At 36.8% G+C, this 19023-nt stretch overlaps 3 protein-coding genes across 6 annotated transcripts; 2 read left to right on the top strand and 1 right to left on the bottom strand.

Moving 5' to 3' along the window:
- Positions 1 to 374: 374 nt before the first annotated feature.
- lmbrd2b (LMBR1 domain containing 2b) lies at positions 375 to 9994 on the top strand. 2 transcript variants are annotated; one of them, XM_079847258.1, is made up of 18 exons: positions 375 to 470; positions 1738 to 1955; positions 2040 to 2152; positions 2251 to 2349; positions 3660 to 3827; positions 3914 to 4124; positions 4260 to 4334; positions 4416 to 4529; positions 4601 to 4784; positions 4857 to 5038; positions 6479 to 6612; positions 6718 to 6823; positions 6933 to 7030; positions 7165 to 7268; positions 8439 to 8485; positions 8557 to 8671; positions 8781 to 8907; positions 9531 to 9994. In XM_079847258.1, exons 2-18 carry the CDS (start codon positions 1782 to 1784, stop codon positions 9592 to 9594), a joined length of 2115 nt encoding a protein of 704 aa, XP_079703384.1. In that variant the 5' UTR covers positions 375 to 470; positions 1738 to 1781; the 3' UTR covers positions 9595 to 9994. The 2 variants fall into 2 exon arrangements, with proteins under 2 accessions (XP_079703384.1, XP_079703385.1); XM_079847259.1 differs by having other exon boundaries at positions 458 to 561.
- A 1216-nt stretch (positions 9995 to 11210) lies between these two features.
- Positions 11211 to 14861, top strand: capslb (calcyphosine-like b; the record flags this gene model as incomplete). 3 transcript variants are annotated; one of them, XM_079847756.1, is made up of 5 exons in its annotated part: positions 11211 to 11385; positions 11857 to 12009; positions 12084 to 12261; positions 12350 to 12559; positions 12764 to 12868. In XM_079847756.1, exons 2-5 carry the CDS (start codon positions 11873 to 11875, stop codon positions 12866 to 12868), a joined length of 630 nt encoding a protein of 209 aa, XP_079703882.1. In that variant the 5' UTR covers positions 11211 to 11385; positions 11857 to 11872. The 3 variants fall into 3 exon arrangements, with proteins under 3 accessions (XP_079703882.1, XP_079703883.1, XP_079703881.1); XM_079847757.1 differs by lacking the exon at positions 12764 to 12868 and adding an exon at positions 14028 to 14861 and having other exon boundaries at positions 11213 to 11428; XM_079847755.1 differs by having other exon boundaries at positions 11213 to 11428.
- il7r (interleukin 7 receptor) lies at positions 14074 to 17829 on the bottom strand. Its single transcript, XM_079847754.1, has 8 exons — positions 17634 to 17829; positions 17073 to 17184; positions 16746 to 16903; positions 16490 to 16632; positions 16224 to 16380; positions 15851 to 15953; positions 15702 to 15774; positions 14074 to 15597 (listed from the first exon to the last, which is right to left on the bottom strand). The coding sequence occupies exons 1-8, from the start codon at positions 17701 to 17703 to the stop codon at positions 15262 to 15264; spliced, it is 1152 nt and encodes a 383-aa protein (XP_079703880.1). The 5' UTR covers positions 17704 to 17829; the 3' UTR covers positions 14074 to 15261.
- Positions 17830 to 19023: the final 1194 nt, after the last annotated feature.

Genomic DNA, 19023 nt, shown 5'->3' on the forward strand with positions numbered 1-19023 from the left:
AATGCTTATTTGTGTTACTTTCTTGTGAAAAATTCAAGTGACCCAGAATGTCCCAGAAAGCTACAATCTCTGCAATATATACTTTTGTGCATATTGCCTTTGTTTTAATATACTACTTTTGATACTAAATGATACAATAGTATATTGTGCAATTTTTCTCATGAGAATAATAAATAAATGTCCACAAACATCTAATTCACAGGCCTATTTTATGAAAGATTTTTTTTCTTGTTACTGGGACTGATACTGTATCCATGGGATTACATTTTGAATTTGTAATTTTCCTTTTTTTGCTGCTAATTCTATTTTATAATGCATTTTAGTGTTATTTGCTCTTATGCACAGTAGTTGGCGATATTCATCTATGGCGTCTTGCCTGTAAAACTAGAAGAAGCCGCCGCCCATTAGATGCGTCAGAGGCGTGACGTTTGTGATTTTCTGGAAATCCGTGAAATGTGGATTTTGTCTAGGTAATTTTATCATCACGCACCTTGATTTGTCTATGAAATGAAATAAGGTATAAGCTTATTGCATCACATATTTCTCTGAAGCAGATCTGAGGTAAGGCGATCCCATGATTCAGAGCAAAACACGGGCACTGCCCAAAAGATCAGCTGGAGATTGTGCTTTGACAGATCGTTTGCGATTAAAGCACTCTTTGACGCAAAACAGAGTGTATACATTGGAACAAATTGCAAGTAACGCAGCAGGCTTGTGTGTTAACCAGGCGTATGTTTTTATTCTAGCGATATCCGATTCGTGAATCAATCATTCTTTAAATCGGATCTTTTTGATGAATTGGTTGAATCGTTTGTAACACATTTCTTTATGTATTGTATTGTATTGTTTTTTTTAATCTGGACTTGCATTAAGTTTGATGATGATGAACCGATTTCTGTTTTCTAAAAGTATCGTAAGCATTCCAAAAGCATACTTAGGATGCTTGGAGATGCAGCCCTGAGCGAGTTGTTCACGAATCGAACTGAATCATTCTGAGGCATTTATTGAGTCAATGATTCGTTGAATCATTTAACATTAGTGTTAATAGTAGAAATGTTTACGACTTGATTATCCGAATTCAAAAGAACCGATTCTGTCCGAAAAGAACTGAATCGCGGAAATAAGTCGAATTTGTCATCACAACTTCCCATTACGCCCAGTAAACGAACTTGTTTGTCTGCATAGTGAGATTAGTTAGGCTCGACTGAATCCAGCAATTACAGATAATTACACTTTATGCTCAAATGAGGAAAAACAAAAGGGTCCCTGAGATGCATATTGTCAATAGCTTGAATACCAGTCACATAAGTACGTTTTATAAAAATAAAAATAAAAACTTTTTAGGCACATAAAGGCACACTTTTTCTGTAATCATATAAAACACTCCATTCATGTCAAACAACAATCAAATCAATCAATTTAAATAATTAAAAAGTCTATGCTTTACCCATTAAATTACTTTACACATAAAATACAAAAGTATTTGAAATAGTGCAAGATATCATAACACCGTAAACAATCTGCTAGAATACAGTTGTCATAATTAGTCACTATATTATGTAGATCTGTACTCTCTTCTGTGAGCATAGATTGTGTTGTTGTTGTGGTGGGTAGGTTTTTTTTTTCCTCCTAAGTTTAAGTTTTTTTGTCTAAAATCTCCCAAACTTCCATTTTATGTGGTCTTTAACTGTTTCTTGTCCAATGTTATTTGGTATTTGTCTATCTCTCTGTTTGCAGTTGCTCTCAGTCCCAGGAAGAGTGAGCGGAGTGCGGCCTGCACTATGAGCGGGGCAGCGCTGGGAATAGAGATTGTGGTTGTCTTTTTCCTGGCCCTCTTTCTCCTGCATCGCTATGGCGACTTTAAGAAGCAGCAGCGCATGGTTCTCTTTGGCACACTGCTGGCTTGGTATTTGTGCTTTCTCATCGTCTTCATTCTTCCCCTGGATGTCAGCACGGTTAGTGTGGCTCCCGCTCTATAAAAGTGTCCAGCACTGTTAATTCCTGATGCAGCTCAGACAACTTGTGCAATTGATTTTCAGACAATCTACAAGCAGTGTTTAATTGATCAGGGAGCACATGCCCAGACGCCCTCTGTGAGCCCTGTCATTTCAAACCAGACGACTCCAAACACCTCTGTCTCACCTAGTAAAAGGTAAATTCAACAGCAATTCAAGTATTCAGTTAGGCCTATTCTGATTGTACCGTTATAGTGCATGTTTATGAACATATATTTTGTCCCTTTTCCCGAAGCACTGAACATGTGTGCTATAAACCATGGAGCTACATTCCAGATGGCATCATGCCAGTGTTCTGGAGGGTTGTTTATTGGACCTCACAGTGTCTTACTTGGTGAGAAAGGTTTGCCCTTTTAAACTTGATAAAGACATCTTAAATCTTCCTGATAATTATTTGTCAATGTTACTACTCAAGTCAGTCTTTTGTAGTGCGGCAAAGTTATTGAAATGAAAACAAAATTGCTATTTGGCGAAGTGCTATTTTTAGATTGCAAAGGCTTAATTAAATAAATACATGCACTGCATGTTTCAGAGTATAGTGCCACTCATGTTAATTTACACACAATCAGCTCATGATCCACTGTTTTCAGTGTCTCAGAACGGCTAGCTTTGCAGTAAATGCTGCTCCCCGCGAACTCATCTCTGCATCTGTTTGGGAACAGACATTTGGGAATGCAACATTGCACCAACCCTTTTCCCAAAGTGTCAGAGCTCCTGGTTTTCCACAAAAATACAAGCTCTAAATGTTTGAAAATGAAGAAATTAAAGGGTTAGTTCACCCTCATGTCATTCCAAACCCGTAAGACTTTTGTTCCTTTTTGAAACACAAATGAAGATATAACTACTACCACTTTAACACTTCAAAAAGTTCATAAAGAGATCATAAATTTAATTTATATAAATTGAGCGGTTTAGTTCAAATTTTCTGAAGAGACACGATCGCTTTATTTGATGAACAGATCTTTTATTCATATATAAACATTCACCACACATCAGTTGTGGTAAACGGAAGCTCAAGCATGTTGCTTGACATGCGAGAACCAATGAGGTTCGTTCTCGTGTTACGCAGCACGTTTGAGTTTCCGCAGGAACCAATGAGATTTGTTCTCGTAAAGCCAGTGTGGTTGATCTTCTGTTTATGTTCGCTGATTAATTTGTATATGTCAATAAAAGCCTTAATTCATCATCTCTTTAGAAAATATGGACTAAACAGCCTGATTCATATGGATTAGTTTTTACGATCTCTTTATAAACTTTTTGAGGCCTCAAAGTTGTCAATGGAGGGACAGAAATCTCTCATATTTCATTAAAAATATCTTCATATGTGTTCCGAAGATGAAGGAAAGTCTTACCTTACGGGTTTAGAACGACATGAGGGTGAGTAACTAATGACATACTTTTAATTTTGGGTGGAACTAACCCTTTAAGACAACCATAAATATTAGTATTGGAATTTTACAGTTTTTTTTTCTATGCCCTATTCATAGTAAAATAAAAAAAATTCTCAGATTTTCTGGGCCCTCGAGCACCCCCTTTGAAAACCTTTGGTTTAAACAATGCATAAATAACTATGCTGTATTATGTCTGCTCATGAATGTGCTAACTGTAAAAATAGTGATTAATAATGGTGTTTTTTCTTCTAAGGCTCCTTCTGCCATTCATGCAGTCATATGCCCGCTCTGGAGGATTCTCCATTACTGGAAAGATCAAGACGGCCCTGATTGAGAATGCAATCTACTATGGCACATACCTTTTCATCTTCGGCTCTCTTCTCATCTATGTGGCTGTGCATCCTCAGTGGCACCTCTCCTGGTCGGTAAACCAACCCAGAAAATTCTTCAGTTGTCATCACAATGTTCTGTTCATACTGACTATTCTTTTCTGTATGACTTCACCAGGTATGAGCTGCAAACCATCGGCATCACTGCGGCCAACACTTGGGGTTTGTTTCTTCTAGTGTTGCTGTTGGGCTACGGCCTGGTCGAGATCCCCCGCTCGTACTGGGAGTCCTCACGCCAGGGTCACCTTCTCATCAAGACTTACTTCAAAGCAGCCAAGCTCATGACAGAGAAGGCAGATTCAGAGGAGAACCTAGAAGATGTCATGGAGGTGAAAGCATGTGTGTTTATACGCTGTAAATAAACATTTGTTTACAATATATAAGTCCGGGTGAGCTGGTCTTTGAAAGGTCATGTCAGATCTGAGTCCATTCAGCCAATATTGTGTCTTGTATTTTTATCATAGGAAGTGAGAAAAATCAATGAAGCGATCAAATATAATCATCCATTAAGGAAGAATGTAGACACCATTCTCCGAAAGGTGAGAGGATGACAGTGCATATGTTTGTGATTGAAGGAACCGTGCCACTCTTTTTAGTTGAAACCTGCTTTTTATTTTTAGTGCCCAGTTGAATATCAGGAGAAAATGGGCAGGAACATGGATGACTATGAGGATTTCGATGATAAACAAAACGCATATCCCTCTGAAAGAAGCCTCTCGAAACTACACAAGCAGGTACCGCTCAGGCGTTCTCTCTGTGTTTTATGAATTTTGATCGAGGATAATACTGACAGCTGGTTTCTCAGGTGATCTACGCAGTGCAGCGGCACAATCGCACACGAGTTCAGTGGCAGATATTGCTGGAACAGGCTTTACATCTCGAGGACGTTGCCAAGAACGAAACCAGCACCTCTCGGCAGTTCGTTCACAGCTTTTCCCCTCCAGAACCTGTAGGCTGGTTCAGACGCTATATTTATACCCCCACAGTAGGTAGGTAGTAGATCTAGATAAACAAGTGTCACTTTTGACCCTGCTTTTACTGTCCTTTGTTTCCTTCATCAGAGTGGTACTGGGAGTGTTTGCTGAAGCAGTGGTTTTACCGTATACTGGCTGTGGTTCTGGCACTCTTTTCGGTGGCTGTGGTTTGGTCTGAGTGCACTTTCTTCAGTACTCGTCCCGTTCTGTCACTCTTTGCTGTGTTTATCCAGCTTGCTGAGAGAGATTACAACTACCTGTACATTGAGGTGAGTCTGCTTGAGCTCTGTAATCTAAGAAAAGTGAATAGTCAAGTCAAAATGTATTTGTATAGCTCTTTTCACAATACGCATTGTTTCAAAGCAACTTTAGAGAAAATCAAGATGTTAATGTTTATTACATTTTTATATCTTCATGCCTTAAGTAACATTTAGCAGATTAGGGCTGGGCGATTAATATAGTAAATGGATAAAAATATAGATGGGACAAACTTAACGTCAAACTTAATTATGTACATCACCATTCAAAAGTTTGAGGTTGGTAAGATTTAATATTTTTTTTATAAAAGTCTCTTATGCTTACTAAGGCTGTGTTTATTTGATCAACAATACAGTAAAATTACAATTATAATTATTAAATTATTTTTAAATGTTTTTATTTATATATATTTTAAAATGTAATTTATTCCTGTGATGGCAAAACTGAATTTTCAGCATCATTACTCCAGTCTTCAGTGCCACATGATCCTTCAGAAATCATTCTAATATGCTGAATTGGTGCTTAGAAACATAAACAGTTGTTCCGCTTAATGTTTTTGTTGAAACACACACACACACACACACACACACACATATATATATATATATATATATATGAAGAGTTCAGATGCAAAAGCCTCTAAGTGCCATCTGAAATTTTCTTCTAGAATGATCATTTTTATCAAGCTCGTATATTTAAGTTCAGTAATTTCACTTAAATGACAATTCATAGGTAATTTTCATTGCCATTTAAGTGAAATTACTGAACTTAAATATACGAGCTTGATAAAAATGATCATTCTAGAAGAAAATTTCAGATGGCACTTAGAGGCTTTTGCATCTGAACTCTTCATATATATATATATATATATATATATATATATATATATATATATATATATATATATATATATATATATATATATATATATATATATATATATATATATACTGTATATATGATATATAATTGTATTGATATATGATATGATTGAACATACCACAGTCCACAATCAACAACTTTTTTTTCTTTTCTTTTTTTTTCGGGGGGTTCCCCCCGGACCCTCCCAATACAGTAAAACTGCACATTTTAGAGTGGAATAGGCGTATTCCATTAATATTTGAGAGAAATAGGCCTTTTGTGTACATAGAAAAAGTCTTAGATCTTCAGCTCATGAAAAATGGGGCAAAAACAAAAGTGTTGCGTTTATAATTTTGTTCAGTGTACGTACACTTTTTTTTATATTAGAAAGTTTGAACTTATCTTTTCTTCTTAAGTAAAATAGTTAAATAAAATAATTTTAATATATGATTTCATTTGATCTATTTTTTACTTATTTACAACTCAATGTTGCCGACTCATGCAATACACCAAAACTAAGAGTTTACTGACGGTCTGACCTGGTGAGATTAGCTGAAACATAAGCTAATATTGTCATTTTTGGCCTGTAGATGGCGTGCTTCATTACAATCTTTTTCCTCTGCACCTGCGTCTACTCCACCGTGTTTCGCATCCGAGTCTTCAACTACTACTACCTGGCCTCACATCACCAAACTGATGCCTACAGCCTACAGTTCAGCGGCATGTATGTTCTGCATAGCAGTATTGAGTGTATTAAACTTGTATTGTCAGTAAACTCTGTCATTAGTCTTTCTCTGATAAAGCACAAAGCCTGTGTGTTGTTTACTAGGCTTTTTTGCCGCTTGACTCCACCACTTTGTCTAAACTTCCTGGGACTGATTCACATGGATTCTGCCATATCCCACCAAGCAAAGGAGCAGACGGCATACACCTCTGTAAGTCTTTTACCATTATATGAAATTTAGAGAACAAGGCTTCAATGGCCCAAAATGCCCTTTTTGAATGTACTATTAAGCATTAAATGAACCTTCTCTAATGTTGTAGATCATGGGTTCCATGCGGGTCCTGTCCTTCATTGCCAACGGCTTCTATATATATTACCCCATGCTGATCGTCATTCTTTGTATTGCTACATTCTTCAGGTGTGTCTAATATTATCTATGAATTATCAGACAGAATTTCATGTGTGATGGGTATTACGTGTCAGATGTTATGTTGTAGTTTCTGACTAATTGAAAACTAAAAAACAATTTTTTTTTTCCCGCTTTCTGTCCAGTCTTGGGACACGTTGTCTGAACCTCCTGGGTTTCCAGCAGTTCATGGGAGAGAACGAATTGACTTCTGACCTCATAGATGAAGGCAGAGAACTCCTGCGCAGAGGTCAATAGTATATACACAGTAAATATAAAATGCAAGTTTGGTGTGAGTAAAATGTTTTTGAAAGAAGTCTCTTTTGCTTAACAAGGCTGCATTTATTTGATCAAATTAAACACAGCCATATTATGAAATATTACAATTTAAAATATCTGTTTTCTATTTTAAGATATTTTCAAATGTAAACTATTCATGTAATCGCAAAGCTGAATTTTCAACAGCCATTACTTCAGTCCCAGTTGGTATTAGAGATTATTCTAATATGCTGACTTGCTGCTCAATTATTGTTGGTGCTCAAAAAAACATTGCTGAAAAAAAGTATTCGCTTCTTGGAAAAAAAACACTGACCTCAAACTTTTGAAAAGTAAGCTTCAAAAACCTAGACCACCTGTCATAAAGAGAAAACAAATATTTTAGGAGTCTGTCAAAAAGTTGTTAAGTTGTTAAAACTTGTTTTTTTGTCATCATTTATTAGGCTGAAACTGAAACAACTAAATAGTCTTTATTCACACATAATAACTAAAAAAATATATATTTTGAATGCCGTCCGTTGGCCTTGAAAACATCTTGCATTCTTACTGGCATTGTTTTTAAGTACAGTACTTTCCCACAGTCTCTGTTGGTATTGACATCCAAATAGTTTCTAGTTGTTCCCAAAGACTTGCTTTTGATAAAATTGTTGTGCGATCTATCTTTGAATCCGCTAAATCCCAAATTTGTTCAATAGGATTCAAGTCCGGACTTTGACTACTTTATATATTTATATATATATATATACTGTTCAAAAGTTATTTCTTTTATAAAGAAATTCACACAAGCCCAATTTATTTTGGTCTACAAAACTAATTTCAAACAAACACAAAACAAAACTATGATCAAATGGTTTTTAAAATGAGAAAGATGTCATTTGAAGCAGATCTAAATGTTCGACCTGTAGATTAAAAACAAAGTCAAACGGTCTCCTGTGGTTGCTATGGTTAGATGTAAACAGAAATAAATGATGATTCAAACAGGAATCACTTTTCCTCATTGCTACAGCTCTACTATATGCAGTGGTGAAAACCTCAGTGCGTCAGAGGGGTAGTCACCACTGACAAAAACATTGACAGTTAAAATGGTCCCGTCCGACATTAATCAAGGACATGTATGTGACTTATTTTGCTGTCTTTTGCATAGAAAGAAGAAAACGGCAAAGAATAGAAGATGGGGAAAACAGACGAAGAGTAAGATTATTTCTATAATTCATACTGCGTCTGATTATTCCAGTGTGTAAATATATGTTTCCCTGTGACAGGAATGGAGAGAGCGTTATGTTCAGCGAGATGATATTGCTGCCAGAAACCGAACCTCCATGTCTGAGATGAAGGAAACCAACTACGGCGAAACCCTAAATTCAAACACAAACCGACGTATGTTTAATGCCCAATAAGACGTGTATCCTGTAGTATTCTTATAGGGTGTTTGTTGTTAAGTGAATTCCAAAAAGAAGCAGGATTTCTTTTTCTTTTTTCTTCGCAGAGGCCAAGTACACGCGTAGCAGCAACCAGTCAGGGCGAGACAGCATTGAGTTGTTGCAAGACGCTGAGCCATTGGACTTCAATGCTGAGACACTTACTGATGACCCTTTGCAATCTGACCCTGGCAGGTTAGATGGAGTTTTATGAGGGCTGTGGGCATGACAGAATTTTGTCGGTCAACACGGAAGTTAGCATCACCCTAGTTCCCCTTTTCAATTGGCTTTTGGATTATTGCTAAAAATAAGCTCTGTGACCAACAAAAGTTTATGATTCTCACACATTTTGTTCATCATGATAATCTCCACAAATAAGCCTAAATGCAATCGGCAGATGCAAAAAGCTAAACATAGGCTATAAACTACAGCACGGTCTTCACGACAACTCTTTCTCCAAACATTTTCCCTGAAAGTTTGAGTTATAAACACAGAAGGCTGTAAAAGTGGACTAGTGAGTAGATGAGTTTTCCTGTTCGGTGTGTTGATATTCATTGGCCCTGTGTAGTTGCATTTAGCTGCTTGTTAGCAAGTAAAAGCTTAAAAAAAAATCACAAAGCATTATTACTGAGGTATTTTATGTCGTAGAATAAAACGTAAAAATATCTTGAGCTTGTGTTAACCACAGACACTTTTTCAGGTGTTTAACCAGAAACCCATTCAAGAAACCCATTGACTTTGGGGATGATGACTCTGCAGCACTCTATTGTCACGAGGTTTATCTTGTGCGCTCACATGTCTGTTTCTTTCTCCCACAGACATGCCGGTGGAAGGTACCTCTCAATGTCGTCTTCTCAAAGCCGAATCTTTGATGATGTTTAATGTCTCTTTTTGGTCAAAAACACTGTCTAGGGGGAAATAAGATGAATTGTACCTCTAAAAACACTCATCTCTACATGTGTGGTTTGTTCCTCTCTTTTCAAACATCTTCAACTTCCTGTATCCTGTAATGCAGTGTAGTTATCTGCATGCGTCCTGATAAACTCCTGATAAAAGCCACATAGAGAAATGCACACACTCATTTTGAAGTGCCAGGCATTCAGACTGCTGCATGTGACAAATGGGATTTTTTGTTGTTGTTGTTATTGCTCAGTTTCTTTAATCCATTTCAAGAAATGAGTTAATGTAAAGTTGAACAGTCGAAACACTGAGCCATGAAAGGTACTACAGACAGACAGGATTTAGCTGTTTCTCATCTCATATATTTATAAAAAAATATATATAATTTAAGTCCTGGTGTAATTTAGTTTTAAGTATTTTTTCCATTATTTCTATTCTTTTATATATTTATGGTACATGAAGTTGTATAATTTATGTCTTTTGATTTTAGACACATAACCTGCTGCTTTTCTTGTTTCACATGACTGTTATTATTTAGACCTTGCACATCTCATTAATAATGAAGTTACCTTTGTTACCTTATTTTAGCACTAGTCTTGTGGATGAATGTCAGATAGACCATTTGTAAATAGCATTGTCATTTTTGTCACTTATTCAGAATAGGCAAAACTGTTTAAATTGCTTTAAGGACGCAATCTGATTGTTTAAAAAATGGGGTTACAACATGTTCTTGTGGGCTCGAGACTTACAAGCATCTCTTTATCACAAGTGCAGTTTTCTTATAGAAAACAGACTTTCAGTATGCAAATGTGTTGAAGGAATCTGGTTAGCAACATAAGCTTATAAAACAAGACTAGTGAGTGCATGGCAAGATTTGAGGGAATCACATTTTTTTAAATACATGAAATTCTCCTTGTGCATAGGGTCATCAAGCATATCAAATGTAAATTTTTGCATGATATGATATTCTATCTACTGCATATTGTTTCTCACAGGAAGTGCAGTAGCAGTTCTAACTAGTGTTATATTTCACTGTAAACATTTGTCTATTCTCTCCACAAATGCTAAGCATCATGGTTTAATCTCAGATTAATGCATTTTCTTAGTAAACTTAGTCCTTTAGGTTTAAATAAATAAGAAGGGCATTGTTTTTTTGTTTTGTTTCATTCATACCTTTTGGTTTACTGCTAAGTGTATTCACATTTACTGTGTATTTATGAAGATATGAATTATGTTGCCAATGAGGTGTAATCTTGATATGGCCATTGGTCAGTCCTCAAGTAGTATGATGATGAAGGCTGGAACTGGAATCTGATGCTGGAATCTGTTGATTTGTATGTTTGGTGTAAATGATTGTGGTACATTCCAAATGGACACATACTTAATGTAATCTTGCAGTTATTAATAAATGATTGATTAAATCATATTTGCTTCAATGCCAATATTTTAAAGTTCATGATTGTCTTCTAATGAACTTTTCTATAACGAAATCTGTTGTGAGTCTTTAAACGTGAAGGTACTTCCTTTTTATGACTCTCGAGCAAGACTAATATCTGTAGTTATTTCTTATTCAAAATTATGTTTCGCGTTGTTTTTGTACCCTTTGGCTGAGCAACCAGTAAACCTGAACAACAGCGGAAGATCAAACATGACGATCTAATCGCCTAATCAAACACCTTTAGCAAGACTGACCAATCAAATGCAAGAACTCGTCTCCGTGGAAACGGTGAACGCTTAAACAGGAAAGACACAAGCAGCGCTACGGAAATCCAGGTGGTTTTAGCACATTAATCATAGTTTTGTTTCACTTCTCTATGTGAGTATGCAGCGAATAGAGTATTAAGAATGAGTAAAGTCATGATGTACTGTTTGCTGGATTACAGTATATTTTAAGAGCATGTTGTTTCCTTACTGCGATACAATACAGTTCGTGTTACTCTTAGACTAAACTGTGTACTAAAGCTGAATTTATTGTATCATAATATAATATAATTGTATATTATTATAATTACAATGCATGCAGTTTTTATGAGGTCATATTCAGAGACTATATGGAATATTTGTAGTTTAAATGGACTACACACACACACACACACACACACACACATATATAGTCCATTATGCATCAACTACACTCATAAATAAAGGTTCCAAAAGGGTGTCAGCTCTGCAATAGAAGAACCTTTATTTTTTTAAGAGTGCACCCACATAAGTAAGTCTAAAAATCAGTCTTGTCACCTTCAGATCAGACAGGTGTAGGATGGCAGGTACATCACGGCACGACCGAGAGATGGCAATCAATGCCAAGAAGCAGCTGACAGATTGCTCAGACCCCATTGAACGACTAAGGCTGCAGTGTTTGGCACGAGGGTCCGCAGGCATCAAGGGACTGGGCAGGTACAGTGTGTATGAGGTGCGTTTCTTCATATAGACTGAAGTGCAGATATCTGACTACAGTTTGATGTTCTCAGAACTTTTAGGATCATGGATGATGACAATAGTCGCACACTGGACATGAAGGAGTTCCTGAAAGGCCTGAGTGACTACGGTGTGCTCGTCGAGAAAGAAGACGCTATAAAACTTTTCCAGCACTTTGACAGGGACGGCAGTGGATGGATTGACTTTGATGAGTTTCTTATGTCTCTGAGGGTAAACGCATTGAACGATGATGTGTTTTTAGTTGACCAGTGCAATGACAGTTGTGCTTATGTTATTCTTTTCATTCCTGTGATTGCAGCCAGCCATGTCTAACGCCAGAAAGGAGGTGGTGTTACAGGCATTCAAAAAGTTGGATAAGACCGGAGATGGTGTGATTACAATAGAGGATCTGAGAGGAGTATACAATGTCAAACATCACCCTAAATATCAAAACGGTGAGTGGACCGAAGACCAAGTATTCCGCAAATTCCTGGACAGTTTTGACTCTCCGGATGACAAGGATGGGAAGGTATGAAGATGCTGAAAATACAGTTGTCTCATCTAAAATTTACAGTATCCAGCATAGTAATGTACTAATATTTAACAGACCTATCTTTTAGAATAGAATTGCTTTGTCTTTGGTTTTAAGCACCACCCAGTTCAATCGGTGGCACCATAAGAAGTCCTTTCTACAGTGTTTTCTTTGATCATGCTAAATGTCTCCATATATCAGGTCACAAAAGAGGAGTTTTTGAACTACTACTCCGGCGTGAGCGCATCCATTGACACAGATATCTACTTTATATTAATGATGAAAAATGCATGGAAGCTTGACTAAACTTCTGAGGCATCTATTTTTGGGTAAAGAACAAAGATGGTCAACCTGAAGCATAAACATCTCTTGACCCTGTCATCATGACCCTGTCAAACATGTTCATTGCAGACAAAAGTCTGGATATATATGAGATGTTAAGATGTATGAGATATATCGAGATATATAAGATGTTGATAAATGTTTGGCAATAGTTATTCTAAACCTAATCGATGGAGTGTGTAGCTTTTCATTTCTTAAACAACCATGTAGGAAGACACATCATGGCCATATTCCAGGATGACAATGCCAAGATTCATCAGGCTCATATTGTGAAAGAATGGTCAGGACGGAGCATGGAGAATCATTTTCACACATGAATTGGCACCTTTGACTCCAGACCTTAAATTCATTGAAAGTCTTTGGGATGTGTGGAGTGCTTGACTTTTGCATCGTCAATACAAGATCTTGACCAAAAATGTATGCTCCTCTTGATGGAAATAAATGTTGTGATGTTATTTCCATCTAGAGGTGCATCATTTTTTGGTCAAGGTCTTGTATGGCCTTGTCATCCTGGAATATGGCCATGATGTGTCCTCCTACATGGTTGTTTAAGAAATGAAAAGCTACACACTCCACATATACATGCTGTATATACACACATACATATACTGTATATATTGAACCAGAGGTTAAAAACAACAGGCACATTTTTGACAGGGTCGAGTCTAAAATAAGGTGGCAAGTTTACCTTTGGTGTCTTACAACTATTAACTTTGGGGTTTTGGAAATCTACCTCTTACAATCAAAGAAATCAACCAATTACTAATCACACAGAGTGTTTCTCACTGCAGACAAGCAGCTGCACTAATGCATGTATTGTTTTATTCCAGAATCAGCCACACACCATCTAACAAATGCAGGTGGTGTGGTATTGTTGCAAGACTTTGTGTCTTGTGATTGTGTGCATCCTCTTTATTTGGCTAATGAAAGCTGCCTTTGCACCTGCTTGGATCCCTACGTGAGAAACACTCAAAAACTCAAATACAAATTAAGTCTGTTATAAATTAACTTCCAAATGTCTCGCTATCTTTCCAGGTTGGGATTATCCTTCTGGGTGTAGTTTGGGTCTATGTAAGGGCTACCAGTTTGTGTAATAACATTATTTCTTCTTTTCCATCTACAGGTGACAAAAGATGAATTCTGGAACTATTACAGTGGAGTCAGTGCTTCTATCGATAGTGATGTGTATTTTATTTTAATGATGAAGAATGCATGGAAGTTATGAAGGGTTATGCTTGTAAACCAATTGATAATGCTTGTGAAATCAAAGCACGTTAGGGTTAATAAATCTGACACAAATTTGTAGGATATTAACAATAAATCTGGAAAATGGAAGTACTGTAGAAGCTTGAATTATGTGTAAAATGTGTCAGGTTGTGTTACTGGTAAGTTAATTGTTTTTTAAGTGTAAAACACCTTGTTGCATCATAACTAAAACAAGTGTGGTATATGGTGATATATGGAAGTCTTGTGAGTCTTCATATTTAGTTATGCATGTTCTGGCAAATGCTATTTTACAAAAAGTGACTCATTTAATAAATGTTTTATTATGGTTATAAAAAAGTTCCTTGAGATGATTCGCATGAAATGTGAAAATATATTCTATGGTTATGTGGACTGATGGTTTGTTATGGTGCTTTTCTATCAGAACTAAAATGAACAACTTTATGAACAAATCTAGCAACTTTGGAAATATCAATGGAATATTTCCTATCATTTGTATACATTCCTTTATTACACATCTATTTAAGACTGTAATATATATAATGATAAATGCATTACAGAATTAGCATTATGAGCAGATGCTTTTTTATATACACAGAAAATGTTTCTTCTGATCATTATAAATAGATCCTCTGATCATTGAAAAAGTGCCACTTGAACTGTATGTATTACTTTTGAGTGAGATTAACAGAGGATAAAAATCTCTCAGCTCAGGAATATATACAGGTGAAAATATCCATGGATAAAGAGAACACTGAGGCTAGCAGCAGTTACATGAGGTCCGAGTATATGTGTGTTGAGTTCAGAAATGTGGATTTATCTATGATTCACACTTAATGCCTGTGTTTCTGAAACATTCAGAAGGAAATTGGCTACCACAATGGAGACCACAGCTGTGTGTGATGCTTGGTTGAAAATGAAACCTGTGGATGACTGCTACAATATGTACAAACATGGTTAGCCCAGAGCTACAAACCGGACACATCTAGTAACGTGTAAAAGCGTTTTGTTATACATAACAGGCTTCTCGGGTTTTAAATGCATCACATACAATGTTAGTTAACCTTTTATCATGTACGCAGAATAACTTCCACTACCAAGGGTCTGTAAAATAACCAGTAAACTAGAATTGTTCACTGTGTTTTGAAGAGGCTGGACATAGTGACATAGGCTTCGTCTTTGCATTCTCGTTGAGGGGCTGTTTCACCCTGATGGCCACTGTTTTCGCTTCCTTTTGACAAATCTGATTCATCTAACAATCTAATTTTCAGGTGGGACTGCTCTCTTGGAGGACGTTCATCATTGATGTCCATGTCACTCAATGATGTATTTAAGGAACTGGTTTGGCTATAGCAGCATTCCTCCAGACCATCCTCAAACTCCAGAGCAGATGGTTTTTCATCAACGTAATCCACACGGTGTATGAAGAAATCGCTGAATATCTCAGGGCTGAAGGTGATAGGAAGACCCTGAAAATGCAAAAACATTCTGCATGAGGACATTGAGCACATCTTGTTGTTTAATCTCACAGAACGTCAAGTGAAGCAATAAGACACAGGACAAACTGAATTACCTCTCTTGCCCTGTGCATTTGTGCGAGAGTTGCCTTCGGGTGGGGGATGTTTGGTGTGATGTAGTCTTTTATACTGGGTGAGAAAACAATTGGTACATTTAAAAAAATAAAAATACATAAAATACATTTATAAAATGAAAAACACTCACTGCGTTCTCCATAGCAAGGCCAAACTGATGATGAGCACCAGAAAGACAGAGAATCCGATGGTGATGTGAAGTAATGATAGTGATGATAGTGAAGTGACGGTTGCTTTGATAGTAAATGTAGAATGTGTGTCATAATTTACATCATCACAATTAATCAGGCATGATGAATAACGGTTAAAATGTGTTTTTTCACATTTTCTTTATCCCAAAGCTATTTGATTCTTCACCAACAAGGGTTCTTTGCTCCTTCAGATTAAGTCCTCCTAGGTGTTTATCATACTAAAAATAGTATACAGCATTCATTCATAACCCTATTGGCATATTTCAAATGTAACCTCTCATGTAACTGACATTTAATCAATGATCCACTCACTTTTTATAGTGAAATTGGCAGTTGAACTCCACTCACTCCAGTCGCCGTCAAAATAATCGACAGGTTTTGCTCTAACACGTGTATAGTAAACACCATCTCCACCAACTGTCTCCCTGTTGATAGTGAAGTCCCTATTTACAATAGCTTGCCTGATGGGCTGTAAAGAAAGAAAGGGTGTTGTTTATTTGTTAAACAAACTCGAAATGATTCCATCTTAATTTTTTAAGAAAGGTAAAGTGTAACAAACAAATTGTTGGGAAAAACACCTTGTTTGCAAGTTTGTCCCCCCAGATTTCCACTTCAAAGGCAGGGTTCTTTACATATTCATGGCTGTATTCAATCCAAATGGAAACTTCCTTTGTGTCTTCCTTGTAATTGGCAAGCTTTATTCCAGGAGCTGGGATTTTGACTGCAAGGACAAAGACAGGTTAGATAGATAGATAGATAGATAGATAGATAGATAGATAGATAGATAGATAGATAGATAGATAGATAGATAGATAGATAGATAGATAGACTTGCCAATTTTTCTCAGGTCGATGTTTTTTTCAATAACCCCTTCTCCTGTGTGTACTTTGAGCTTGTAATCATTAAGTATCACCAAACTCTTAAAAGTAAAGTCTTGTGGTCCTAGAGTAGCATTTGTACAAGGTTTTGTTTCTATTTTTTTTTCTGTTTTGCTAAACGGGGGAAAAAAAACAAACATTTCCAGTTCAACATCAGAGTTTAGAGCAAACATTGATTCACATTACATTAAAACACACTTTTTAGTAACAAAAGCATTTTTAAATATTCCGTTTCTGACATATATTCCACACCCATTTATAGTAAATATGTCTAATGAAATACCAGAGTGTTGCGAATTTGACCTCCTCATTGGGTTCATCATTTAGCGAACAGGTGAGGTTACTCTGTCTGATGGTCAAATTGGATGTGCAGGTCACTTCTTTCTCAGACCAATCTAAAATGAACCGAGAGGAGAAAAACATAAACCAACGTTTTTCTAGTCACCCTCGTTAGTGTGCTTCAATGAAAACTACCTTAAATGAACGTTTCACATATGAATTTCCCCCCAAAGACATCTCTTTATGATCATATCATAATAAATCGCTACACACAATCTAGCTACATTTACAGTCATAATGCTGGAGCACTTGCCGGTGATTTGACTGAAGACTAATAATCTAATAATCGTTTCCATTCAGAACCAGTGTTATTAATTACACTGTTGAAGATTAGTAGTAATTAGTAATTATTAGTTTTGTAATTAGTAGCAAGTAATTAATTTCTTTTTCAGAGTAGCTTACCCAAAAATGTTCAGAACATATAAAAAAAATTAAAGTAATAATAATCTCTGAATTTTCAGTTTATACATTCTTAGTTTATTATATACAATCTCAAATCACTTACCATCATCTCCACTCTCAGACAGAATTAAAGGACAGAAAACTACAAAGAGCATCCGTAAAACACCCGCCATCTCTCATCCAGCAGTACAGACATAGATCACTCAAGAGACACGTCCTCATTACTCACATTTACAGACAAGTGACAGCTCACAGTTCAACTCTCAGTGGTACTTTCAGATGAGAGATGAAGACAGTGAGTGTGTGAGAGAGAGAGAGAGAGAGAGAGAGAGAGAGAGAGAGAGAGAGAGAGAGAGAGAGAGAGAGAGAGAGAGAGAGAGACAGAGGGAGGGAGAACAGGATATGTCTCACATGTGACTGAAAGAGACGTGTAAGAAATCATTATAGCCTATGTGTTGGGAGTGGAACTGCTCTGAAAATAATAATCAGAAAATGTCAGAGAAATGTCCAATGTTTCAAGTAACTTAAAGCAGCGTTATTCAGTTTTGGCAATTTAGTTGGTGTTTTCTCGCTTTTTGCGCTAGGGTTTCTATATAGAGCTCCCCCTACAGCTTCTATTTGACAACACTGTGTCGTCCAAACTCGTTGGCGACTCGTCCCCCTCCCATCTTCTCCCTCCTGTCATGTGCATTTATTTCCAAAGAAGCCGGCGAACGCACTGAGCCATGTCCACTGAGGTATGATACACAGAAGTCTAGCATATAAGGGTGATTCTCCAACTATGGTACTTTTTCTGTCCTTGACAGATATAAAAAAAAACTAAAAAACATTTCCACTTTTTTTTTTCTTCTTCACACTTACTACATGTGTAGGGGAACCTATATATAAAAATCATTGTTCAATTCTGTTGTTTTATATAAAATAGGAGGCATTTTATATGCGTTTTTTACTATTTTGCCTCTGTCCCTAGGCCAGACTTTGGGTCTTCAACCTTATCTCACTTAAAATCTAAAACTGATATAATTTTAAATTCAAACAGAAGTCCCGCCCCTTCCGCTAACCCCACTGGACCTCTAGGTTGAAAAAGTGAATGGGAGAAAATAATTATTTTCTGGTCCCGTTTGAATTGTGCCACGAATGTGAACATATGTTGAATGTGAATTTATAATATAATTTTTCGTGTAAAGAATGATACAATTTAGCGGGTAGAAGTTTGATACGGTTAGACTTTGTGTGAGAGCACGTTGTGGACTACAACTCTTCGCTGCTTTCGACGCGTTTGAAACGTCACCACCACTCGCACACGGACAGTAGCTCACGGTTCCCGCTAAACATGGCTGTGTCTTTGGTGCACTTCACCGCCTTCTTTCAGGGAGAGGACAAAATCGTTGAGGTTGGCGAAAACCACGGGTAAGTCGACTTTATGGGGTGACGTCACATAGGCGACATGTAAGGCTTGTTCGACTTCATGCAGCTCTGCGCAGACCGATCGG

Source organism: Squalius cephalus, assembly GCF_949319135.1.
Source record: "Squalius cephalus genome assembly, chromosome: 17".
Lineage (NCBI taxonomy): Eukaryota > Metazoa > Chordata > Actinopteri > Cypriniformes > Leuciscidae > Squalius > Squalius cephalus.